At 42.2% G+C, this 27,026-nt stretch overlaps 1 protein-coding gene across 9 annotated transcripts in view; it reads left to right on the top strand.

The window, feature by feature from the left end:
- PLCE1 (phospholipase C epsilon 1) overlaps positions 1–27,026 on the top strand; it is a 322,989-nt gene that overhangs the window by 75,304 nt on the left and 220,659 nt on the right. The window contains exon 1 of one of the 9 annotated variants that reach the window (XM_040485908.1): positions 17,560–17,583. The exons of the other annotated variants lie outside the window; for them this stretch is intronic. Within the exon in view, the coding sequence (XP_040341842.1) occupies positions 17,575–17,583 (9 nt within the window). The 5' untranslated portion in view covers positions 17,560–17,574. Of the gene's footprint in view, positions 1–17,559; positions 17,584–27,026 lie in introns of those variants that run through there. 9 annotated transcript variants of the gene reach the window in all.

The following is a 27,026-nucleotide window of genomic DNA, read 5'->3' on the forward strand; positions in this document are numbered from 1 at the left end:
GTCTTTTGGCCTTGTCAAAACAAATCCCCCTACCTTTGCTTCTGATTTTTCTCCCCATCCCTCCAGGTTCTCTTGGACCAGATGGCGTTCTGTCAGCTATCCACCCCTCTCCTCTGGATCTCTCTGGATCCTGCCCCAAGTACTGGTTAGTGTTCCTAGACAACTGTGAGATTGCATCATAGTCATGTAGATTTGGGTACCCTATTCCAGGCCTGCTGAATCAGAGTCTTGGGTCGGGTTGGGGGCTGGAATCTATATCTGTAACAAATATTCCTGAGTCAGAAGCTCTGCTTTCTTTTATTCTTGTGCCCTTCCCCCAAACCACCCTCCACTCAGGAGCCAGAAAGACCTCTCTGAAGTGCAACTTTGCTCACATAGTTCCCTGTGAAAAGCCCTTCAGCATTTTTTTTTTTTTTTTACAAGTCAGGGTGAAGGCAGGATGCACATGGCACACTCAAAATGGGTGATTTGAAGAGTTTAATGAAGGTGATATTTTAAAGGTGTAGCAGGGAGAGGGACCTAAATGAGGGTTAGTTCAGGACCCTGGAGGCTAGCACTACGGGCCCTGGAAGGGTAAGGGGAGGGAGTGGTTACTTGTTTAGAGAGAGAGAGCTGCCTGACTTGAGCTGCATTTAGTGGAAAGATGCATGCAACTGCAACAGTGACAGGAAAGGAGAGATGAAAATAAATACTCCTCCTTTCTCCTTCCTTCTTCTGAATTCTTGCCAGCACTCTCCATTGGATGAGGGAAAGAGTCAGTGGTGCAGTCTGTATTAGTCAACCTCCAGGGCATGGAACATGGTGGAGAAGGAAAAAGAGTGGGATTTGGGGAAGTATGGGAGAGAAGTGGGACGTATAAATAGAAGTTACCTAGCGTGTGTTTCTAGCTGGTGTTCATAAGATAGGGACCAAACCTTCATGGTGGCACATGTTTCTTCCATCAGGCTGTGCCCTCCTGCCTCCCATCCTCCCCTGAAGTCACTGTAGGTTTCTCGGGTTCTGGAGCAGTCCAGGCTATTCCTTTGCTCATGCCTCTGCTCCTGTTACCTCCTTTGCCTGGAATGCCCATTCTGTTCTTATCCACTTGACAACTGCCAAACTTTCTGCAAAACTAACTCGAATGACAACATCTTTATGAAGTCTTTCTCCAACCTCCTCATCAAGTAGAATTGACCACTTTCCTTCTTGTTTCCATAATACCCCACACTTATTCCATCATCATAATAATAGTTGACATGTTTGGAGTGCTACTATATGCTAGGCACTGAGAGGTTTGCATGTGTTAACTAGTTAAATCCTCATAACAGATTTATTACCTTCATTGTACTGATGAGTAAGTAGAGACACAGAGTCGTTAAGTAAAATCGCACTGGATCACCTAGCTAATAATTCATGAAGCCAGGATTTGAAGCCAGGCAATCTGGCTCTAACTGTTAATCACTTTGGCACCAGTACCATTTGACTCAATTGGATTAATTTAAGTGTCTGTCTTCCTTTACTAAACTATTAACTCACCAAGGATAGGATGGTGTTTTATTGACTTTTTCCTCCCTACTCCCCTGCCTTCCCCCAGTGCTTAGCACTGAACTTGGCAAATGGGAGTTATTTAATAAATGATGAATGCAACGAATGAGTGAGGGGTGAAGGAAAATGAATCGTTTGCAAACATTCTCTTTTTATGGCTGAAAAGCCTGCAGCTCAGAGAAGCTAAGTAACTCACTGGCAGAGCCTGTGCTATAATGTCACTCCAGTTCTGCTTGGCTACGAAGCCCACGTCCCACCCCCATCATGTCAGGGTGCTTTCAAGAGGAATACAGAACTTTAATATGATACAATTGGCCTCAAACAAAAACATGGTACACCTCCTGGTTCATTTTATGGGAGTAGTGTAACTCTGATAACTCAAAGGAGATTGAGTGCCATTCGAGATCAAGACCTAAAGCAGGAACTCTACTCAGGAATAATATATTAGTGCTGGGGTGGGGGTGAGGGTGGAGGTCTGGAACAAGGAGAGAGTTCTAAGTCAGAATTCAAGGTAATATCCAAAGATACTGCTTTCCTGCTCTTCTGACACCTTGAAGCCACCTTGGCTGGGGATAGTCTCCTCTGTGGGGCACCACCTGGAGCCTAGTTCCTGGCTCCTCTTTCTTCCCCAACTAGGGGAAGGCGTCCATTACACAATTCCTTCTTCTCCCCCTGCCTCCCATCCCACCTCAGTAGTCCATCTCGAGGTGCATATGCACCCTCTTCTTAACCACCTTCCCTCTCTCACTACCTCCCTTTCAGCCCTTGTCTGGTTACATCTTGCTTTTTCTTCACCATTTCATTACTCCCCTTCCTCTCTGCTTGTTATCGCTCTTGGTTTTGCCCTCTCCCCTCTTTCTGTTAACTCTTGTCTTCCTACTTCCGTCCCCTCTTTTACCTCTCTTTCTCTTTCACCCATTTCAGCATGCTCCAGGCACCAATTAGGGGGGTAAGGGTAGGTCTGCCTGGATGTGGCTGTCAGCTCCACCGTGTTCTTACCTCAGGCAAAAGGCTGAATCTCTCCTCTTCAATTTCTTCATCTATAAAATGGGCACAATAGAAGTTACTGAGGGTGAAATATGATACGCCTTCAGTGTTTGACGATTGTTACCATTATTATTTGAGTTTAAATTTGAATTTGAATGTTTCTAAATGGAGTGCATCGTGTCTACATTTTACCATCCCTGTTTCCACCATTTTACTTAGGTTACCCACTTCATTTATCTGCTTGGCTCTTGTAGGCATTTGAGTTTGTGATCCATACATATCAAAGCTCAGAAACTACTCAGAACATCTCTATTTATTTCTTTATTCCAAAGTTTCCACTTATTTCTTTATTCTCCAACAAATAAGCCATTTTTTCTCTCAAACATCAATTGTGACATGTGTTATTATTTTTTTAATGTTTATTTATTTTTGAAAGAGTGCAAGAGGGGCAGGGGCAGAGAGAGAGGGGGACAGAGGATCTGAAGTAGGTTCCACACTGACAGCAGAGAGCCCAATCGGGGGCTCAAGATCACGAACTGCGAGATCATGACCCAAGCTGAATTTGGATGTTCAACCGACTGAGCCACCCAGGAGCCCCGTATGTTATTTTTCAAATATACATTTACATTCAATCCCTAGAATTACAATAAGAGTTTTCTGTTTTCATTTTCTCCTGTAATGATGAGGGTTAAATTAATGTCACCTGTGGAGGCTCACTGAGCAGAGGGTCGATATCATCTTCCCCTCAGCAACAACTCCTCCTTCCACCCTGGCATCTCCCAGTGCAAAGGTGGTACCAGGAGTTCTTTTTTTTTTTTTTTTTTTCTCCTCCCTGCCCCTCACCTGTCCCGTGGAGCACCCAGCTCTCCTGGCTCTCGTCTTCATCCTTCCATACCTAGCTTCCCACTCCAAGCTTTGGGCTTTTTCTCAGAGTGTAACCCCTCACCCCAAGCAGCTCATCACAGTTTATCTTTAAATGAACATTCTGGCAAATACATTTTTTCCCATATCATTTACTTAGATTTTTATAGACTAGCTTAGGATAATCATCAACATTTATATATCTTTTCATAGGTGAACACGTTCTGAATTCCAAATAACTGGCTACAAAAAACTTGTAGCTGATATAACTAAAGTCATATGGAGCTCAGTGAGGGCTCCAAGTGGTCAGGAATGGCTTCATGGAAATTGGGTCCTGAGTTAAATCTTGAAGGATGTGCAGGAATTCAGAAAGGGTGATGTTCCAGATGAGGAAGTGAAGTTACAGAAGCAGAACTGATATGGGGGAGCAAAGAGAAGTACAAGGGAGCAAGCATGTTGAGAGACTTTTACTAAATAAACAGTTTCAACAAATAGATGCCAGTTGAATGATTTGATTCTCCTCCTTTCAGCTTTCTTTAACTTTTAAGTCAGGAGTGGCAATGCTGGGCACATATGTTGTTACTTACCCACCACACCCAGGGCAGACATTACTAGTTATCGTGAGACTTTTATTTTTTTTTTTTTAATTTTTTTATTTGTTCATTTTTTGGTGACTCTGGACATGGCCTAAAAATCCTTTATAATGAAACATCCCAACCACTCCTACCAGTTGATTAGAGTTGGTATGTAATATGAAATTCATTTTGTTCTTCATGGCCTGGATTTAGTAAACCTGGTGATTTTTTATCTCTAAATGGAAATGTATTATGACTAACTTTATTGAAAACTCTAAATATGCATTTATAACAACATTAATATAATTGTTCAAATACGTTAGGATACTATTTTGTATCCTAATACAAATTGTATTTGTATCATACATTTGTATTTGTATTTGTATTTGTATCCTAATATTGGCTGGGATATAAATTTTGTAGTGATACCCTGAAGCTCTTTTTTTTTTTTTTAATGTTTGTTTATTTATTTTGAGAGAGAGAGAAAGTGTGAACGTGAGCAGGAGAGGGGCAGAGAGAGAGGGAGAAGGATAATCCCAAGCAGGCTCTGCCTTATCAGCATGGAGCCCGATATGGAGCTTGACCCCACAAACTGAGATTATGACCTGAGCCAAAATCAAGAGTCAGACGCTTAACCAACTCAGCCACCTAGGTGCCCCTACCGAAAACCTTTTAACGGATGCTTGAATCCATTTGCTTTTAGAAGTGACATAAATCCTGTTACTGCTGTTAATAGTTACTTTTCCTCAATTTCAGTTTTGCATTGACCCATTTCCCAGAACTTGGCATTGATTCTTTTAAGAATAATTTTTATAATACCAAGTGGAACAGCTATATTCATAAGTTCTACTCCTGTCTTCTCAAACAGATAATTTATGGCCAGACAACACAGGTTTGGAATACACATAATGTATTCCAAAAAGATGGTAGGATTTTAAGTGTCTGGGATTTGGTGGATTCCCCTTCATTGCTTCCCTTCTTCTCTTTCCCTTGGCATTTAATTCTTATCTTTCAAGAACTGGCTCAACAATTACCTTTCCTGTGAGATCTTTCCTGAATCTCCACATCCTCCATCAGAATTAGTGTCTCTCTCTTCTCTGCTCCATAGCACTTGGCTTTTGCCCCTTTAGCAGAATGTCTAGTTAGCCGGGGACATGCCCACCTCTCCAGCTGGGCTGGAAGCAGCCATGTGCTTCACCTTTCCCTCCCCATCACCCAACACAGTGTAGGGACCATATCCATCCTTTATTTTTGGTTACAGTAATAAATCATTTAAAAATACTAGGCTACTAGAATTTTCATTTTGTTTCAGTGCATCAGTGTGTATGCCGTTTTACCTGAGAAAGCAAAATTGGTGTAAAATTAGGTAACAAATCCATATATGTGGACTTTGAGAGTCATTCCTCTTGGAAGACTAAATAGTTTTCCTGCAGACTAATTTTGTACAATAAAAGTGCCATGTGGTGAGAGCACTTGTGTTGGTGTCTGTCTCAAGCTGAGCCTACCTTCGTTTGAGTGAAGGGAAAGTATTTGGATCATATGACTGGAAACACACGTGTCATGAGACAAAAATGCGGGCATTTCTATCAGGACAACAGATGATATCCTCTTCCTGAGTACAATGGGAAAAGCAGGGAGTCTGGGGAGGCCTGCATCATGACCTGCATGAGGGAATGACATTCAGAATGTGTCTCGATGTTCCAACTTCCCTTCCTCTGGAGCATCACCCTTTGCCTCAGTTTTCCATATGGGAAATGGGTGGAAGTCAGTGGAATTATTGTGCAATAAAAATAGCTAGTGCTTGTTTCCTGCGGGTCAAGTACTATGCTGAACACATGAGCTCATGAGCTTATAGGGCTAACAACAGCCCTATAAAGTGTAACATTAGTATTCTCCCTTCACAGGAGAGAAAATGGCAGCTTGGTGGTTAAATGACTTGCTCAAAGTCAACTGCAAGAAAATGGGAACGTCTGGGGCTCAAATCCAGGTCTTTCCAACTGTAAAGTCTATCTTTTTACCTCCATGCTAACCTGCCTCTGTGGGAAACCTGAGGAGTTTCATAAAAGTGCTGTACATAGAATGGGTCAGGGAATCCTAATTAGGGTGTTCGGGGGAAGGTAATGAAGATAACATTACATATTTTCTTGAGAGAGCTCCCAGCTGTTATGAAACTGTGCAGTACTGGATTTGATCAATCACGTGATCTTTTGAACCCAGTTAAGCTGATATTACTGTCAGGTGATTCCTGAGACTTTGGTCCATTGCAGTAGGAGTTCAGAGGATTCCTTGTTGGGACTGAAGGGGGTCGGTGGGAATTGTGTGTGGCTTGTGCTGCCTCTCCTCAACTGTGCCTTGTTGTCTTTTTTCCTACCAGTAGGTGGAAATATAACTGAATCTTCCAGCCCTTGCTTTTTCAGCTGAGCCCCGGCAGGATTCCTTTAATTTCTGCCTCAAAAGAACATGAGCAAAAAAATGCCCTCAGGAGAGGTTCGGAGCTTGCAGTTAGGGAGGAGAGGTTCGGAGTGTGCAGTTAGGGGGCTGTTGTTCTGCAGTCAGACTGGAGTACTTCCAGGGTGATGGTCAGATAATGGGTTTAGCCTCATACAAGGCCAGGGTGCTGGAAGCAGCTGCTGGCAATCTTGGGTGTCCTGTGAGCCCTGCTGGACACCCACCTCGAGTGGGGTTTTTTCCCTGTCCCGACCGCATGTCATTTTCCAAGACTTTTAGTCCCAGTTTTAAACCTTTGTACTTGCTCTCAACTTGTATATCATAGTCTTTTTTTTTTTCTTCAGAAACCACATTTCTGAAATTGAAGCAGTGCATAAACGGATGAATAAAAGGGGAAAGTCTCCCACTTGTGGTCCCCCCGCCCACTTCCTCAAGGTATTCGGTAACAGTTTGTGGCATAGCTCTCCAGACACTTTTCTACATATCTACAATTATAGATTTCCATTTAAATAAAATTAGAATCATGCAATAAGCATTATTCTGCATCTTGCTTTTGCCACTTGTCAGTGGTTTAGGGCTGCCCATGTATGTGATCATCTCTAGAACTGTGGTTCTCAAGTGGGGCAGTTTTGCCCTCCCCCACCACACACACCATACACACTTGGCAATGACTGGAGGCATTTTTGGTTGTCACAACCGAGGCTAGAGGGCAGTGTTACTGGCATCTAGTGGGTAGAGCACAGAGATACTGCTTAACATCCTACAATGCAAAAGACAGCGCCCCATGGAATGATCTGGCCCCCAATGTCAATAGTGCTGAGGTCGAGAAGCCCTTCTCCAGCGAGCCTCATTCTTTGTAGTGGGTGCACAGTATTCTACAGGAGTTCCCATTCTGTAGTGATCCATCTTCCTACAAGCAGTCATGTAAGGCTGTTTCCAACACTTTGCTGTTAAAAGCAATGTTGTGGTGAACGTTGTTTTACATCTTTATGTACTGTGAGATTTTCTTTTTGCAAGGTAAAGACACAAAAGTAAAATGTCTGAGTGTAGGAACTTTATTTTAAAAGTAGAAGAACTAAAAACAAAGAGTTGTGTCTTCAGTTCCTAGCAAGTTCATTTGGTGGCAAAACCTGACTCGAACTGGCATGAGGCTAGTTGCAGTCTTTATTTATTCCACTTAATGTGAAGAATATATAGACGTTTTGTGATTGTGGAATGCCTCCTCTGTCTCTGATTGGGGATGTTACATAATATATAGCATAAGTACCTCATTAATTTTTTTTTAATCTTAAAAAACTGAATTCCAAAGTTTAAAAAGCTTTTTGATATTGTCATGATGTGCTGCATTTAGTCCCTGTACTCATGCCCATATAGTCCATACATCCTCATGAGCAGATAGTGTTGACTTTGATGATTTTGTATTCAGCATTTAAAACCCCTTTTAAAGGTAATTTGGTCCTATAAAGAAGAGCTGCGTGTATCCAGGTCATAATTACTGCCAGTGCCTTGTGGTTTTCCACCCAAATTAGCCCATCAGAAAACATCAAACGTGACCTTAAAAAGCACCTTTTGCCTTGATATTTATGAATATCACTTAAAATGTTAGCAATAGCTATAGCAATTGCTTACTGTGCTTCATGCTTAAAAAACATTACCAAGTCTGACTTTTACAGCAGTGTCCCTAAGTCATGTGTTTTTAGCTTCCTTTATACTTGAGGGAATGGACTTCAGCAGTCGATGACTTGGGCAAAGTAACATATCTGGAAGGAAGCCAGACCCAAAGCCTGAAATGGTATATGCCACATCCCTCCCCAGGCTTAGTGTAATTCACTTTCCCCTGTGTGGACAGTGTTAAAATATTTCTACATTGGTGGCCATTAACATCTGAGAAAAAAAATAGTCTCAAGTTGCTTTTTCTTTCAAGGGGTTGCACTTGGACTTGAGGACAAATAGGTGAATGTCACTCGAGTCAAGTGGGTATTTTCATCACAATGTTAAGAGAAAGTCGTTGGAGCAAATCTGAGGCCACAGGCTCTCCCACCAAAGGACTCCAGCACCGAGCGTTGTTTGAAATGAGAAAATGTTAATGTCTTCCCTGGAGCCTGGATTTGATATGATATTAGGGGAAAGCTTTCACTTATATTTATTTCTCTTGGTTTAATCCCAAGAAGATGTCAGTTTCCATTATGAAAATTGCAGGTGTAAAAAATATTATCTTTTGTTCTCTATAGCAGGCCAATCCAAGAACCCTTAGGAGAAATTCCTGCCCCAAGCCAGTTGGAATTTCTGATTCTTGAATTTTTCATGAGTGACCAGCTTAGGCTGAAGTAGTGTCCAAGAAGTATGCTCCTAGGTTGGTGTATTTTTTTTTTTTTAACTGCCGCTGACATAATCCACTTTGCTGCCTTCTGTGTCTAGGAGTTTCTCCAAAAATCGATGTGCAAGGAACTTTCCCATTCCTTAGCAGATCTCCACTTCTCAGTGCACCTTTCCCATGGTGCACTCTGCAGTTCAACCTACTGACTTGTCTTAAAGTTTCAAGTGTATAACTGATTTTGTGAAAGGAGATATCACAGTACGAACTGCATACAGATCAGTTAAGTCCTCTTGTTAATCCTTTTCCTGCCCAGTTTGATTATTGCTTTTAGGTGTCTTTCAACTTTTACCAATGGTCCTTCACCCTGGGTGGGTTCTCTCTGGTTCTTTGATCTTTGAGAAAGACAGAGATGGACTCTCGTCAATCTCTCCACGCAGCGCTTTTCCTCACAGCACCCCAGTAACTTTCATAGAGGTTTCTGTAGTTCGGCACTTACACCTCACAGTTCTAGACTCCTTTCTGCCTCAGGGCCTTTGCACATGCTGGTTTCTCTGCCTGGGACACATAATTCTACCTACCACCTCTTTGTACCTGGTTGTTAACTTCAGTTCACATGCTCAGAGAAGACTTTCTAAAACCATACCCCTTCCCCTTGCCAAGACCAGCCATTAGTTTGATTATTTCATATGTCTGTATCTACCCTAAGGCTGGACATGGTGTTAGACCAGAGACCAAGTAAAATACTCTAGTGCAGTAAATATTTGTGCAGTGAGTAGACAAGCACGGCCTGTACTTCTCTGTTTTTTCCAGAGTAGTTCCTCTGATTTTAGACTTTATTTTCTAGACCATCATTTTCTCTAAAATGTGCATCTCTCTTCATATCACTGACCTGTCCTTTCTGCTGAACGCCCCCCCCCCAACCCCCACCAGCCTTTGCACTGTCCCTTTCCAGGACATTCTGGTTCCCATTCTGGGTCTAGTCAGCATGCTCAAAAGCTATCTTATTTAGGAATTGTTCTATTATGTTATTCCTCCTCAATATCCACAGGATTGTTTTAGACATAGTTTGTTTGCTTGTGTTTATTTTTTACGATTATTTCAAGCATATAGGAAAGCACAGAGAAGCTTACAGCAAATGGCCATGCACCCACTGCCCAGAGTTGCAAGTCTCAACATTTGTCATGTTTGCCTCAGATATTTTAAAGAAATGAAATGTTAAAGGGACCATTGTAGGCCTCATTCCCTATCCTCTCTTCCTTCCTAAGAGATAGCCATGATAGGGACAATTGTCAAACTAGTCATTGGAAAATCTGTAAGTGGAAGAAGATGGAAAACTACATTTTGGCTAGCCTTATGGATGGGAAATATTATCACACTCTTGTTTTCATTTATATTTCCCTGATTACTGGTAAGGTTTATTAGCTACTTGGGCTGCTTCTGTGAATTGCCTATTTATATCTTTTACCATTTATGTGTTTGGTTGTCTTTTTCTCATTGGTTTGTAAAGGTCCCTGTATAGTTGGATTATTCCTTTGCTTTATATGTGTTGCAATACCTTCTTCTGGTCAGTAACTTTGTTATCTTTTGTCTGTGTTCAAATTATCATGTGTTGCATTGAAATTTTAGATTTGCATGAAATCCAATTAACATTTTCCTTTTTGATTTGTTTTTTTTTCATGTTTTTATTATATTCCCTGACCTTTGATTGTAAAGATATTCTTCTCAAAATGTTTTAAATGTTTTGTTTTTCACATGTTGAGCTTTCATTCATCTAGAATTTATTGTTGTAATTAGGTAGAAATCTAACTGATTTTTACCAAGCTGCCACATGCAGTTGGGTGTATTTCTTCCTTTGCCATCTTTATACTTCTTGTTTGTTTTTCTTGTCTTATTGCACTGCCTAGTACTTTCAGTGCAGAATTATATTGATGTGTCCTCAGCCCTATGCTAAATTTCATTACACTCGCAGTCAATAATATAGGTGTTATCTCAACTTTATAGATGAAGTAACAGAGACTTGGAGAGGATAAGTAACTTTCCCAGAATCACACAGCTAGTAAGTAACAGAGTCAGTATTCAAGTCCAAGTCTGAATGACCATAATGTTGAACTGCTTATACTGCCTCTTGTCACAGATGACTTGGGGAAAAGATATTCCTTCTACCTTTCCTGCTCTTGCCCAGATTCTCTATGTATAATGAGGAAAGGAAATTTCATTGAAGTCATGCCAGAAAAGCACTTCCAGTGTGTCTGAACAAAACCAATAGACCTTGTTTAATTTAGACCTGCCAAAAGCAGATTAAAGAACCTTGTAAGAATGAAACAGGTCTTATTCCAGATGGGATCAGCATTTATTCAGGTAAAAAAAATCACATCTTGGTGGAACTTCAGAAAGGAGAAGTAGATCTTCAGAGTAAGTTGACATTCTCAGGAATATTAACAAGTAACTGGAATTTCCTTTCTTCCTTTCTCTCTTCCTTCCTCCTTTCGTTCCCTCCCGCCTCAGCCTCTATCCATAAAAGATCTGAAGCACCTTACACATACCTACTCAAAACAAGATAAAATAATAAGATGCAAAAAAAAAAAACCCCAGGAAAAATAGGAAAATAAATGTGGCAAAATAATATTTGATTCGTGCCTTAGTGTCATTTGCTAGAGTTTGGCCACAACATAGCCCTAAGCATCTTAGCAGGTGAAGCAAAGAAAACCTGTTCAGCCACATGATTCACATTGAGATTCACATTGAGATTGGGATCAAAATACAATCATTGCTAAGGGGATATATACGTGTCCTAATTCTGCCATGGCCATCATACAGGGACCCTGTGTGATGATGTGGGCCAGCATCTTCTTGGTAATGGGGAAGTACTCTTCACCTGCACCCAGTTCCCCTATTCAACCCCAAGTTCTTGAGGGGGCAGGCACTATATCTATTTTATTCTTCATTATATACCAGAGCCCAACACAGTGCCTGGAACATATAGATGCTCAGGATATATTTTTTTGAATGAATGAATATTATTTGTAATATCCATCAATAAGAGCCAATGGCAGGATACAAGATCAATATTCAGAAATCAATTATATTCTTTTTACTAGCAATGAACAATTACAAAATAAAAATAAGAAAACCATTCCATTTATAATATCAAAAAGAATAAAATACTTAGGAACAAATTTAACAGGAGAGATGCAAGACTTATATGTTGAAAACTACATAGCATCATTTAAAAGCCAATGGCAAGATTTCACTAAAAAAAAAAAGGCCAATTAGAGCAAATTTATCAAAAGAAAGTTTACATGAAGTAAAAATCTTGATATTTTAGGTATGTGGCTTTCCAATGATTTTATCTGATCAAAGACTATAATTAAAAATTTTAGTATGAATAGATAGGCCAAACATACTTCTGACAATTCTTTGTGATCAGTACCTTGTTACATGCAAACTCCTGGTGAGAAGGAACAGCAGAGGCTTGGGGTTTACGTTCTTGGTCAGGAATCTGAAGGGTAACTATTACCTGTTGCCAATAAAGGCTATTGCTAGAAACTTAGATGAACCTATAATACACCATAATTGCTTTGTGAGTTGGAAAAGTGTATATTAGATAAAACAAAGTTGGGATATATGTGGAAAACGGGAAGGTGCCCCAAATGTTTAGAGCATCTAATTCATACTGAGGACCTTTGTGTTAATTACTGACTTCCCCATTAATCTGTATTCTGACACCTGCCTTAAAAACATGACTGCTTTCATGAGCCCATTGTTTTCGAGCCCACGATATGCGCCCACCACTTTCTCAACTTCGCTGACGTTACCTCACGTCACAGGAAAGAGATCCTGTGGTTACTACCTTCTTTTACAGAAGAGGAAACTGGGACCTAGAGAAGTTAAGCCACTTGTTCAGGGTCACACATGAGAAGTGACAGTGTCAGAAACCACAGACTGTGTCCACAACCACCTTGCATATTGCCCCTACTTATGAATAGCAGACACCAGTCTCCTGTGATTGGCCAGAAGTGATTTTTCCTGTTAGATGGGACGTGTTGGATGTACTCTGGGGGCCTTGTTTTGATTTTGTCCTCAGGACACCACAGTTAAAGAACTGCCCCGATTTTAAAGATCATCTCTCCAGAGAGTCTCCCAGAACGTTAGGATAATGAACTACAGTCTGTATGACAATTGCCAAGTGCTGGACTCAAATTCTGTTGCTGAAGCAGAGGCCTTGACACAAGCATGGTTGACAGACTTAGTTCCTGCCTCGCAAGGATTCTCGTTCTGTAAAGGTAACAGAGTTTGTGATTAAGATCTTGGGCTCTGACGTCAACCGATACAGTTCAAATCTTGGTTGAATAATGGAACGAACCTTCCTTATAGTGGTGTTGGAAGGAACAACTAGGCCTACCGTTTAGGGCACTTAGCGCACCGGAGGGGCACTTAGAAAGCTTTTAAGAATGATAGCTGCTGAAACAGCCTTTTAAAACTAGACATCGGGGTAAGGAGTGCATCTTGACGACAGGCAGACACAGCCAACAGTTTACAGCTGACAGCAGTTTTGTACTGTAGACTCCTAAAGCCACTTGGACACTCGCCAGCCTGGACTTTGAAAATTTAAACATTTTCAAAATTATTTTTAACCAAACTGAAAGAAAAGGGATTCCCACAGTGTGAAGGAGGCTGCCATGGCTTTGCCATTTCCCACGGGGAAAGGGACCAAGGGACGCTTCTTTTTGTTGGTGGAAGAAACGAGGGAGAGGGCAAGGGCCCAGAGTGGGGACAAGCACAGAGTCGCCCGGTCCTCAGCCAGCTGCCCCTTGAGCTCCTGACACTCTTTCCACTTCTATAAAAACCAGGGGGCTTGACCGCAGGCCCTTCTGGTGCTGACATTCTGTGAAACCATAAACGCCTCCCTCGACCTGCAGTTTAACGTGAGCCCTCAGCTTTTTTGGAGGAGCCGTGCAAGTCCGGGCCCTCGGAAAGATGTCTCTGTATCTTTTACGCACGTCCCGGGGAAGGCATCATCCGTTATATTACCCGGTACCCTGTACCTCAGCTAATAAATTCCTCTCGAAATTTGGAGCCAGGAAAAAGTTTGTCTCTCGGCTTGAACCCTTAGTGTTTTGTTTTGTTTTGTGTTTTGGATTGGATGACATCTGTGCTACCCCCTCCGTGTGTTTCTCTTGTTACTCTCTTTGCCAAGAAGCTCAAGAGCTAAATACAGTGGTTAACAATAGTGGCTTCCCTCAGACAACTCAGGGCTCTAAATCCTTTTCAGAGCTGAATACTGTTGTTGTTTGATTTTACGTGCTGCAATATAGAAACCACACCAAATCCTTTTGCGGCTTGAAACAGGGCGTAAATCATTCATGCAGAACGACATAGTAAATGGATGCAGAAATCTGTGAATGTTCCTCCCCACTGTCAGTGGCTCCTATTGTCCCACTCTCTTTCCCCATTTCCAGCAAGTCTGAAACAACAGTAACAACCAGTATGAGAGGGACCCACTCTGGACCTGGCACTAAAGTCCTTTGTATGCATTTTCTCATTCAACAACCTTGTGTTTGCGGGTACTGTTACTTTCTTTATTTAAAAGTGAGGAGGGCGCCTGGGTGGCTCAGTCGGTTAAGTGCCTTTTAGGGTGGGTCATGATCTCGAGGTTCATGGGTCCAAACCCCACGTCAGGCTCTGTGCTAACAGCCTAGAGTCTGCTTCCGATTCTGTGCACCGCCCCCCTCTGCCCCTCCCCTGTTCACACTCTGTCTCTGTCTTTCAAAAATAAACATTAAAAAAAATTTTTTTTAATAAAAAAAATGTGAGGTAAGTGAGACACCAAAAAGTTAAGTAGTTGGACAAGGTCTCACAGCTAGTGAGAGACCACCCCTTTCTTTCACTGGTGGTGGACAGGCCATCCAAGGGAGTCACATTAGACCCAAAGAATTCCTTTGGCATGGAGGGTCCTAGCGACAGAGAGGCTTTGACCCATCTGGTTTTGACTTGTTTATGTGGATAATTAGTAAGCCAACCACAAACAAACAAAAACCAGGAGCAAACACAGACGAGAAGGCGAGAATTGATGCACACGGAAGACTGGAGAAACCCCTGGGTTCAGACTGTCCTGAGATCTATTCTGAACTCCCATTGAGCCTGTTTGCATGGGAAACCCTGCGGAGTCTCAGAGGTGTCAACTCATTTTTCTTTGAAATGTGTATGGAGTCAGGCTCTGGTCGGGGGATGGTTCGTGATCAGCCCTCGTTCCCCAGAGTTGGATGTACTAGGAGTGCAGCTTGGCTGCAGAGCACAACGGTGCCCTTCCCACCCCTAACTGGTGGTGGGAGCATTCCCCAGTGTTGCCCGACTTTTAGAGCCAGCACTAGTGGAAGAAACCGTCAGCCCACTTGGCTACAAGCCCTCAGCTGAACCTGCGTGGTGGCATCTTTAGTGTCTGTGCTCGCTTCTCTTCCCGCTGAGTACAAGAACAGCCATGAGTAGTGACAGGATGGGAAGTAGTCATGGCCAGGCTGACCCCCCAGGGCCTGGCTCGGTAGACAGACTGGGGAAGTAAAGCCTTACTTTAGCCATTGGACTCAGCTGGGAATGTGTCCACAGTCAGTATGCAGATGTCTTAAGTGTGGCCAAATAATTAAGACAACTTTTAACATTTCATATTCAAAAGTATCTCACATTCAGTCAACAAATATTTATCGAGCATCCCTCTATGCTGAGCATCGTTCCAGATGCCGGGGACGCAGCAGCAAGCAAGCCGATCTGGGCCTGCTGATAGGGAGCTCGCCACAAATGATCCTGCAGGCCCCTGCCTCTGGTGTGGTCAAGTGCTGTGCTTGAGAAGCCTGGTCTTTTGGAATCGCTTTGGTTGGCTCTGCCTCGAATCTGGAGATGGTATCGTTGCTCGAAACATTTTTGGAGCTACCCTTCAGGAATTGCCTTCAGATCTAGTCTGGGCCACACAGGAAAATCCATCTCACCATTTTATAGCCACACCTAGCTTGTGACCAAAAATGGAATTGCCCAGCTTGATGACCCACTTTATTCCCCAGACTTGGCTCTGATGGACTTGCCTGTGAGTGAGCCAAAATTACGTCCACCCTCTAAGGATGGATGTTTACCATCACTGAGCATATTAGCAGTAATCTGGATAATTTTGAAATAATTTCTCACCTGCCCAAACTCCCATCACCGTTGGTGGCCCTGTTGTAACACTTAGCCCAGGCTCCCTCATGATAGAATGACCTCCTTCTGCCTCCACTTCCCCTACCAGGTAGGGAGCCTTTGGAAAACACGACCATGTATTTATACCCTCTGCAGTGCCCAACATGAAACAGATGTTTAAAAATGTATATTTACCAAGATGGAATGTTTAGGTTCTGAAGGAAGTTTCCAAAGAGGTGTTCCAAAATTGCTCTGAGTGACAAAAGTGACATTGGAAGAATGGACAGTTCAGGATAGTATATTTAGGCTCTGGAATCTGTCAGGCCTGGCTCCAATCCCTACTTGCTCCCTTAACCAGCTGTGTGGCTGGCCCCACAACTCATTCATTCCCTCTGAGCCTTCATTTCCACGTCTGTGGAATAGGGACGGTAATACTGCCTAACGGGCTTTTGTAAGGCAAGTGAGCATATTCATGTAATGCCCTAAGCAAAGTGCCTATTCCATAGTACACTAATTCAATAATTGGGAGTGATTCTGTTATCATTATCATTACTATGGTGAGGATGGTGAGGATGGTGGTGGTAGTGAAGCTGGCAGGAGCTACAGACTGGTGGTTAAGGAGCACACCAGGCAGATCGGGTACCGCTGCTTACCTGCTCACCACAATAACACCCCTCTGTGCTTCGGTTTCTTCATCTATAGAATGGAAACAATAAAAGTATCTACCTTGCAGGGCCGTTGTGAGGGTTCAGTGAGATGTGCATGTAAAGTGTTAGCACAGTGCCTAGCACATGGTTAATACTTTGTAAAGTTTCACATTGTGATCAATAACATGTCCAAAAACAAGGTCTACCTCTGGCATCCCCACCCATCCCAAGCCAGCCTCTGAGCAGTTATGAAACCTTAGCTGATCTCTCTCCCAGGCAGGTGCTGTTGACAAACCCTTCCCCCCTGCCAATTCCCTGCTCATCCAGCAGTAATGTGGCCTCTCATATCTTCTCGTCCCACCGGATTCAGGGACCATAAGATTCTGAAGTAATCAATAGCAGTTGCCCATCAGGAACCGTGTTGGTGGAACCCCTGAGCTTTCTTGTTCATCAAAAGTTCTAGGGGGAAAAAATGGATTTCTGGCTTAGAGAAACACTGCTTTTTCGGGGAGTTACCGTTACTTTGAAGGCATTTGCAGCTTTGGGAAGCTCTCGTATCCTGCAGCATGGGAGGCTCCCATATCCCTGGATTGGTACCTTCCACTATTATCCCCTGGATACTAGGTTTTTTTGCACACAAATTCACTTTGGGTTCTGTTTGCTACCTTTTATTCTCTTGAGTAAAACTGTGGGTAACTGAGAAGCTCTGAATTTCTATTTGGAAAATACAGTGCTCTTGATGAGACCAGAACAATTCAGATAACTCTACATGTACAGAGGCCAGATTAATAAAAACCCAAAGATGAATCCTTTTCTTCCCTTCATCTAGAAGAGTTGTATTTCACAGAGGTTCTTACAATGCCCTGACTCTGGATCACGGCCCTCCCCTGATTCTGGATATTACATCATTTCATTTTGGCTAATGTAAACATTCATCACCCTGTGTGTTGCAGGATTTTTCAGAACGGTTTGAGATTGGGCTTCATTCGGTGGGTCGTTGCAGTGATTAATGGTTTCAGAAGGAAGTGCAGCAGGAAGAGGCTTTGCAGGAATGGAAGAGGTGAGGCAGCTTCATGTGAGATTCTGCAAAGGGATTAAGATTTGGCACCGACTTGGTTTCTGTGCAGCCTCTTAGGCAGAGAGCCTGGGGAGAGGGAAGCCGGCTGTCAGCTGGGGCTTTGCACACTCTCAGCCCGCCTCGAGGGTTGGTTGGCTTTTCCCTCTCTCTGCAGCACACAATTTTACCTTATTAAAGGATGGATGTGGATGCTGGAGGCTTAAGGAAGACCAGGTAAGGGCTCCTGTTGTCCACAAATTCCCTGATGTTCTTAATGCATGGAATCCTGGGGACTGTTCCTTTACTCACACACTGTGCAGTGTTGGCTCAAACACAGTTCCTGTGAGACATTTCACAGAGAGGATCAGGGAAGTTTCTTTCCTAGTTAAGAAAAATTTTTAAATGTTTTAGCCCAAAATATTTAACTATAGAGATGCAAATTTTTTTCTTTGCTATCACAGCTTTAAGATTACTTCTTTGCATTTTAATTTACAAGACTTTGAAAAGAATCCTGATGGTTTATTAGATGTTTGTTTTTCTTTTATAATGACCTGTGGTATGTTATATATCAATATGTAGCTTAATGAAAACAAGTAATTCATTATCTCCTTTGAATACGTTGATCTATTTTTTCCAGATTTGTTTTTCTCTTTTTTAATCTTTTGGCATTTGTGCATATGATACTGGTAAGGAATATCCTTAAGTACAGCCAATTTTTAAGAGGAAAAAGTATATACTTAGGAGTTCAATTTAATCATATTTGATAGGATCCCTATTTGAAATGAGCTACATGGTTTTTGATGCCTCGGGTATACTTTATTAAAAAAATCTTTTTTCAGTATAAATGTCCATAGCTTGTGGGGAAGGTGATACAGCTTATCTGTAGGGTTAAGCTATTTATTTGCAAGCATTAAAAGCATGTTAGACCTTTGATAAGATTAGCTCAAGAAGAGATCATTGGAAGAGAAGTTTTCTGCTCACCACCAACTCAATTCCAAGTTCTGTTCCTTTTCTTAAAAAAAAAAAAAAATCTGGAGTTAAAAATAACCCAGAATAAAACTTGAAAACTGTTTTGTTTCTCTGTATTTGGCTAACTTCATTGCAAAGTACTATGTTTAAGGAATTCAAGCTATGAAGACTGCTCTTGCAATAGTTTGCACAATTCTATCTATGAGTTTCTATAACCCTTTACAAGAGTGTGTGGTGTTTTGTGAGTATGAGGATTAAACTCTTCAGTGAGTCTTCGTTCCTTCTACAACCCTAGGGGATGGATAACAACTCTAAGAAAACAACATGAAAAATCGTGTCCATTTTCTGACACAAGCTCAGTTTTCCAGTGTCCACTGCAGTGTGGAGTTGCCAAAGGGGGCAAAGGGGGGCATTTGGCACCCCTCATTGCAGGGAGGGTGTGGGATGTCTGGTAGGAATGAGTGCCTGGGACTGTTGTAGCTGACAGGCACAAAGATTCGTGATCCCTATTATTTATGGAAAGTAAAATGTTTTTGTTAAACATAGGGGATGCTGACCCTACACCTTTGTTAGGGTGAAAGGGGGTCTGTGCATCTAGTTGTTCGTACTGTTTTTGTTTGATGAGCCCTTTAGTTCATGTAGTTTCCTGGTTTTTCCTTTGGAAACAGACTAGCATAGCAGTAGAGTCTCTAGCATTGTGTATTACTTTAACTTAGCCTTTTAGCCGTTTTCTTGTAGTGGGACGACTAAAAATAAGGCAGTCTCAAGGCCCAATTTGACAAGGTGTGAAAGCAGCTGTCATCTTTAGGAAGGGAGAATCATGCCAAGGGTTAAAACCTGCATGCAGACTCTTAATTGTGCTGTGCACATTCTCTTCCGATTATTGAAGAATCTAGGCAAGTTATCATTACAAATGCTTTCCATAATTGAGCTTAAAAAAATGTGCTGTATAGTGTGGAAATGGTATGTTGTCCTGGCTTTCCTCATTGTCACATTGATATCTTCTGAAGGGACATCCTTAGTTCCTCTAATATTTTTAGAAATACCAAACAAAATATGTTCTGTTAACAAAATACCATTTTGCCAATGTATTACCTTATCTTCATTCTGTCTTCTTCCTCCTTACCTGTCATTTAGGAGACAGGGGAAATTGCTCAGGTAATCAGTTGAGGGATGATTATCAGGAACACCCTAGAGTAGCTGCTATGAGTTATCCTTTCCTTTGTAATGTGCTCTTGATAGAAGTTTGATTTCTTTGTTTGCCGTTTTTAATTCTATTGAAACAGAATTTCATGTGGCTGAAAAAAATTTTAAGTACAAAAAGGTAAATAATGAAAAGCTTCCTCCATGAATTCCAGATACCCAGTTTCTCCCCTGGGTAGTGTCTGAGAGAATTTTGAAAAGGAGTAAATGACACTTTAGACCCGTGTTTCTCAAACTTTAATAGGCCTTAGCAACATCTGCAGAGTTGGTGAAAACACAGCTTGCTGGGCCCCCCAGAGATTCTGACTCTAGAAGACTGGGATTGGGCCCCAGAAATTGCATTTCCAGCAGTTTCCCAGGTGCTGATGCTGCCAGTTGGGGGCCACACTTTGAACAGTGCCACTTAAAGTGAAGGCCTCCTTTTTCTGCATCCATCCTCCACAATCTCTTCTCCACTTTTCAGAAAGGCTTCTGTTAAAATGAATAGCCACCGTAACCCACAGGGAGGAAATCTGTGGTGGCAAATAAATCACATATCTATAATCAGAATTTGGGTGGAGACAGGGGTGGTGATGGGGGAAGGCATTCTGTGTGAATGGCTGTGGTATGTGATGTGCACATACTGGGTAAAGAGCATTGCCTTACAGTCAGTCTACTGTAAATTCTTGTCTTGATTGCAGTGTGAAATGATGCCATTAACTAAAGTGAGCAAGCTTCCGTTAAAAATCCCTTTATAGGTTGTAATTTTGAAAACATTTGGCATAATTATATATATACATATACACAAACACACACACATACATATGTGCTATAAAAAAATGACCCTGCCTGGATCCACCCCCTTTTGCCTCTGCTTTCCCATGAGCATCATCACATCTCCTTTATCCTATGGCAAATGACACACATGAATGTGTTTGACACAAATGAACACAGATCACACTTTGACACTGAGCAGTGTTTTCTGTGAAAGCAGCCCGAGTTGGTTCATTTTCATTTATTCACTGGCTCAGGAAATGTGTAGTGAGGACCTTATGTGCCATGCACTGCCAGGCCCTGAGATGCAGCAGTGAAGTGGATGACATGGTCCCTGCTCTTATACCTTCAGGTATAGTAGAGATTCTTGGAAAGGGCAGTGAGTAGCCCAGAACAAGAGATAGAGAAGAGAAAGAAAGGGAGAACCATAATGTATGATGCACATGGTAGGTGCTTGGTAAATGACTCATGTTCAGTTCAATTAAACAGCTATTCAGTGCAAGTCGTAATATTAAGACTATAGGGGACACCCATGAAAGTGACACATAGTTCTTGCCCTTTAGGAATTTGCCATTCAGGGGCAGGTGATAAAACTCCCAACTGTCCAGCCCTGTACCATTCTCAAAGAGCTTCCCGTTTATTGTGGCTCCTCAGTGATAGTGTGATGTGAGTTGGATAATAAAGTATAATTACTTATTTCTGGCACCCACTTCTGCCACTTCCCAGAGCAGCTGTTCCTGCTAGAAGAATACCTGCTGTGTTTTATTTAATGCTCCTTGCACACCCTGGCATGCTTTGCCACAAGATGCATTTGAGTTCAAACAGCTTAGACATCTAATACAAATAATCCCCATGCTCTCACTGCAACATGGAGACATACAGAGAAACGGCAGGTGCATGTGTGTGTTGTGGGGTAGAGAGGGGTTTTGCTAGAGGCCGTATACGTTGAGTGATTTCTCCATTGGGGTCAATCCAGTTTAGGAATCCAGTGGGGTCAACAAATTGCACCCATGAGGAAAGAACTGGGGCAACTACTGCAAGCTTAGGCAGGTGCAGGACACGGGGAAGCCTTGGGGAATTCCAGAACAGTGACTCCATTTTTGCAACAATTGGCAGAGGGAGTTGTACACTGGCACTAGCTGGGTAAAGACAATCTGATGAAAATGAAGAGAGCAGAAGTAGGAAGTCAATAGGATGGAAGCTGTCCCGTGCATGTCCCAGGGGTAACATGCCCAAATCTCTCCTTTGGTCTCGATAGCATGACTTAGGAGCAAATAATAGGAGGGTTCTGAAGGCTAGTTTGGGAAGCTGAGAAAGAGACTAAATATCAGAACTTTTTGTGGTCATTGCTGAGCTATAGTCATGTGTGTGTGTATATATATATGTGGCTTTAGTCCATTGATGGCTATAGTACGTAGCACAGGTGGAAACAGGTGGAACTTGAGGGTGCTAGGGAGAGCAGAGAGAGGGCTATTATGTTTCTTAGGAATTGAAGGTTCTTTTGAGACAGCTGTCAAAGAAGGGTAAGAAACCAGAGTCATGAAACAGATTGTAAGAGTAGTGGAGGAATCCAAGGAGCCTCAGCATTAAAATGGCACCAGGAAATGCCCAGTGGGTGGAAATAGCCTGATCAGTTAATGAAAATATGGCAGTAGAAAGGGGTTATAAGCCACCTGACAAGGATAATGAGATTGAGCTGGAAACTGCAATAGGACTGGCTGAGCTAAAGAATCGGGCCAATTAGTAGTAATGAGAGTGTTTACTCACTTGTAAATTGGCACAGTATCTCTCTGGGATGAATTAGGACAAATGATCATTTCCTATGCTAATGATTTTATAGAAGAAAAGAAAAGGAAGAGAAGCACTATAGAAGGTGCAGAGAGCATCTGTGTGTGACCACCGTAATAGAATAACCCTATTAGGTTTAATAGTCTGGTATGAGAATGGTAATGTATTGTTGGGATGAGCACTGGGTGTTGTATGGAAACCAATTTGACAATAAATTTCATATATTTAAAAAAATAAAAATAAATAAAACCTCAAAAAAAAAAAAAAAAAAAAAGAAAACACCACCAAACATGTTTCAGGAAGCACAAGTATGACAAGATTCGAAAAACCATTTAGGGAGATGGGGTTGAAAAGAATCAGCTTTTTTCCTACCTCACCTTCTTTGACCAACATTAAAAGAATAAACAACTGTTTGCTAAATACTTACTTTGTGCCAGGCATCAGGCAAAACCCTCTATGGCCTTCCTCCCTTTGACTCTCATGGCCATAAGATAATAATCATGATTTACAGAATCAGCGCAAGCAGGACTGCTCAAGACAAAGGCATATTCATAAGAAGGAGATATGTTCAGAAAAAATATAAAGTTAATTCAGTTGGAATAACAGGGGAACTCACCTAGGAATCCCACAGAAAGGATCTACACATAATTTAAGGAGCATCCTGTAAGGATCAGACATTAAAACAAAAACAAGAGAGTCTTTTAAAGTAATTGAAGTGAAGAAACCAGCCACAGACCTGGTAGAACCTTTGTAGATGATCAGAACAAGGAGCCAGCAGACATAATAAATTATTGGCCCTGAAATTTTTAGAAAAAAAAAAAAAAAAAAAAAAAAAAAAAACCATCAAAATGAATATTCTTAAATCATCTTTAGAAGCAGAGGTACTAGATCATGTAGTAGTTAATGTACAGAATGTTCTAGACCTAGTTGACAAATTAGATGTGGATAAATCACGGGGACAGGTTGGCATTCATCCAAGAGCTCTGAAGGAATTCAAGGGTGAAATCGTGAGACTGTTGGTCAAAGCATCTAATTTTTAGCTTCAAAAATCCGGCAATCCCCTAACTTTCTTTGTTTCATAAAATTGCCTGGCTTCATCTCTACATTATTTGAACTTAAATTATGATATATATGTAAAACATGAAATATAATAAACCAAATAAGAGAATATGTTTTAAAATGGCAGTGATTTTGAATTGCCAGACCCTCTTGTGTCACAGTCTTGAAAGACTTTGTGAACATTTCATTCTTGAAATTGCTGAGAATTACCCAGCCCCTTATGATCATGTAAAATAAGCTTATAATTATTCATGTGAACCCAGTAGCAAAAGCACAAAGAAAAAAATGGGCAGTGACTCAGTATTTTGAGAAAGTATTTATCTTATGGTGCTGCTTTGCTAAAGGGGGAGAAGATTCCTGCAGCCTCGGAAATGGACGCTCAGTGTCCATTAATTAAATAAAAGGCATGTGGAGGGTTTGAAAACTAATCAGCTTTTCAGCCCCTAACTGCACAGTCCAGCTGCCCAATTTGCCTGGTGGTCTGGCCCTGCTCCCAGCCAGCTCAGGCCTTCTTCCCTTTCTCGTGCGTGCGTGCATGGCCTTGACTTCATCTAGCCCTGCTCAACCGCTAGTCCAGACATCCTGTTCTCTGAGTTGTTGCAGGCAGCCCTAGCTCTCTATCACCCGTGGCCTGCAGTGCACGGAGCAGGGGTGGAATGGGGGGCCTGGCCAGAGTCAGAATAGAATTTGTGCTGAGTGAATGGAGAGGCCAGTCCAGGGAGTTGGTCAGGGGCAAAGCAGGCAGAAGTAAACAAGAGATGGGAGCTGGGGTGAAGGTCATTCAGCCATTTAATGGGTCTTTTTTGAGCACCTGGAATGTGCCAGGCATCATATGGAGTATTAATGAGACAGCCACTGTGAGAAAGATAAGTAAACAATTACACTAGAGCAGGATTTCTCAACCTCCGCACTGGTGGCATTTGGGGCTGGATAATTCTTTGTTGTGGGGCTTGTCCTCTACATCACAGGATGCTTAGCTACATCCCTGGTCTCTACCCACCAAGTGCCAGGAGCATCCTCGCTTACACACCATTGTGACAACCAAAAGTGTCTCCAGATAATGCCGAATGTCCCCTGGAAGCAAAATCATCTCCGGTTATTAATCGCTGCATAAGATGTGGCAAGTGCCTGAATGGAGAATGACAGGCAATGACAGGAGCTCCTGGTAGGTCGTCTCAACTAGATTTGGTGGGGAAGGGAGGCTTCTGGAGGAACTCATATCTAACAGGAGACCTACAGAGCAAGTAGCCCTCAAGGGCAAGTTTGGAGGAAGAGGGTCAGGAAGGGAAGTACTCCAGGCCAAGGGAACAGCCAGACCTGGAGACAGGGGAAGGAAGCCCCTGGCCAGCCGGGTAGTGACTCATGGGTAGTGGACACTCTTTTTGGTGCACAGCCTTATCCCCAAGAGGCAGCATTTTACTGCTGGGGTTCACCAGCAGGTTAATGAGTTTGGATGCTGTGCTTAACACACAAGCAGCTGCCACTGGATGAGGAGAGACCTTGGTTTAGAAATGCTGACCCCTCCTCCGCAAAAAAAAAAAAAAAAAAAAAAAAAAGAAATGCTGAGCCCTGTGGTCACAGGTACAGGGGAATAAATGGGTATTCAATCCCTTGGTGAATTTTCCATAAAACTCTAATTGCTCCTTTCAGCTCTAATGTCTATTTTTGACTAGCTAATGTAATCAAATTAGAGCAAGATTCAAAACTTCTTAGCAAAAAACTACTTTTCTCACAGGGCTACCCCAGGAATTGTTTCGAATTGCTGGAACTACAGACTATTTCAAGAGCTGTTTAGCAAAGAATACATTTTAACCACCTTTAAAATACCCCACTCTTTAACCAACTTTTTTCTAGAGAGACTGGTTTTTATTTCTGCCAGGAAAAGGCCTGTGAGCCACGTGCTGGGTCTACCTCAGGGTTCACATGCTGATGAACACATTCGAGAAAGATGGCACTCTGAGTAACAGGCCTAATTTCATACAGCTACTAAGGGTAGAGGTGGTATTTGAGCTCACCTGTTAGACTCTGACCCCATGTGCCTTCCACCTCCATATTCTGGAGGAACCACCGAGCCCCGTGGTCCTTGCCGTGGCCCAGCTCCTGCACCATTAGGACAGGCTGGTGGGGGGGTCTTCTCAGGCTGCAAGCCAGATCTGGACTTGACTGACCTCCAGGACTAAAAGTGAGGCTGTCATCCAGCTGTTCTTGGGTACATCCTGTCATCACTTTATTGGTCATTCATACATTGCTGAGATAGCTTCACAAGGCCAAACCCCAGTTCTCTTCACCCTCCCAGCTGCCTTGCTGCTCCTGTGGGCAAGGTGGAATGATGCTGAAGAGTCCAGGACCAGGATTTAGGAGACCTAGATTCTAGGTACCCCTGCCTTTCACTTGCTTTTTGGTCTTGAGTGTGTTGCTTATCCAGCTGACTCCTTTGCGAAATGATGTGCCAACCATAAACCCTACCCAGTTGTCTCCACTGGTTGACCTGGATACGGAATATCATAATGGCTATAAAGGCACACTGAAAAGTTGCATAACTTTCAATTGTCAACAGGTACAGCATCAGCAATGGGGGGGGGGGGGGAGACACATTGAATTGGCACCCAATTATGTTCCTACATAATATGTGTGTAATTGGACAAAGGAATGAAAGAAACTCCATCAGGAGAGAAGTCCCAGATAAGAACATCATATCAGAGAGTGTGATTTCCCTATCAGGCAAACAGCTGGAACCTATAATGAAGAAGCAGCTCTCCGACCACTTAGGTAACATAACATGTTAGACATAAGGCCCTGTAGCTTCTATGAAAGAAAGTACCAAGAAGATTATAACCGACAGGGTCTCCCACCAGTTACCTTTGACAGGTGATGACACCAAGGGTCAGAGACATTGGTGGCTAGATCAGGTTCACGTGCAGTATCACTGGCTGCCTGGGGGTAGAGGATGAAGGGGAAGAAAGAGGCAATGGTGATGCTGAGGTTTCTAGCCAGAAGAGTAGAAGGAGGTAGTAGAAATGGTAGAACTGGGACAGTGAGGACGGTGAGCTTGTTTGGGAAGGGGAGGCAGAATGGTCCAGATGAGCTGTCATCGCAACAGGTGCTTGACCTCACTTGGATAAGTACATGCGGGAGCCTTTTCACGTCATCAAGGAAACTGAACTGTCTTGGAAGAAAAGTCGTTGCAGAACAAAGTACATTTCTGGGGACTCACACCATTCATTCTTTAAACAAACAAACATACAAACAAACAAACAAACAAACAAACGATTTCCTATAGTGTAAGTTTCTGAACAAACACGAAAATATTGAGTATCATATAATGAATCCTCATGGGCCCATCACTTTGCTTAAACCTTTATCAACATTTGCCAGTATTGTTTCATCAGCCACCTCCCAGGAGTATTTTCCTGGCTCGCTGGAGTATTTAAAATAGACCCCAGAATTGTACAATTTTATCCATAAATACTTCATTATATATTTTTTTACAGATCAAGATGGTTTTTAGAAACATAACTACAGTATTATCATACCTAAACAAATAAATAATAATTCCAAATTACAATTTCATAATAACCCATATTCAAATGTCCCTGATTGTCCCCAAAATGGTTTTTAATATTTGATTTTTGGAATCAGGGATCGGATGAGAAATACTACATTTAAATGATATG

Source organism: Herpailurus yagouaroundi, unplaced genomic scaffold, assembly GCF_014898765.1.
Source record: "Herpailurus yagouaroundi ecotype Mexico unplaced genomic scaffold, PumYag 163, whole genome shotgun sequence".
Lineage (NCBI taxonomy): Eukaryota > Metazoa > Chordata > Mammalia > Carnivora > Felidae > Herpailurus > Herpailurus yagouaroundi.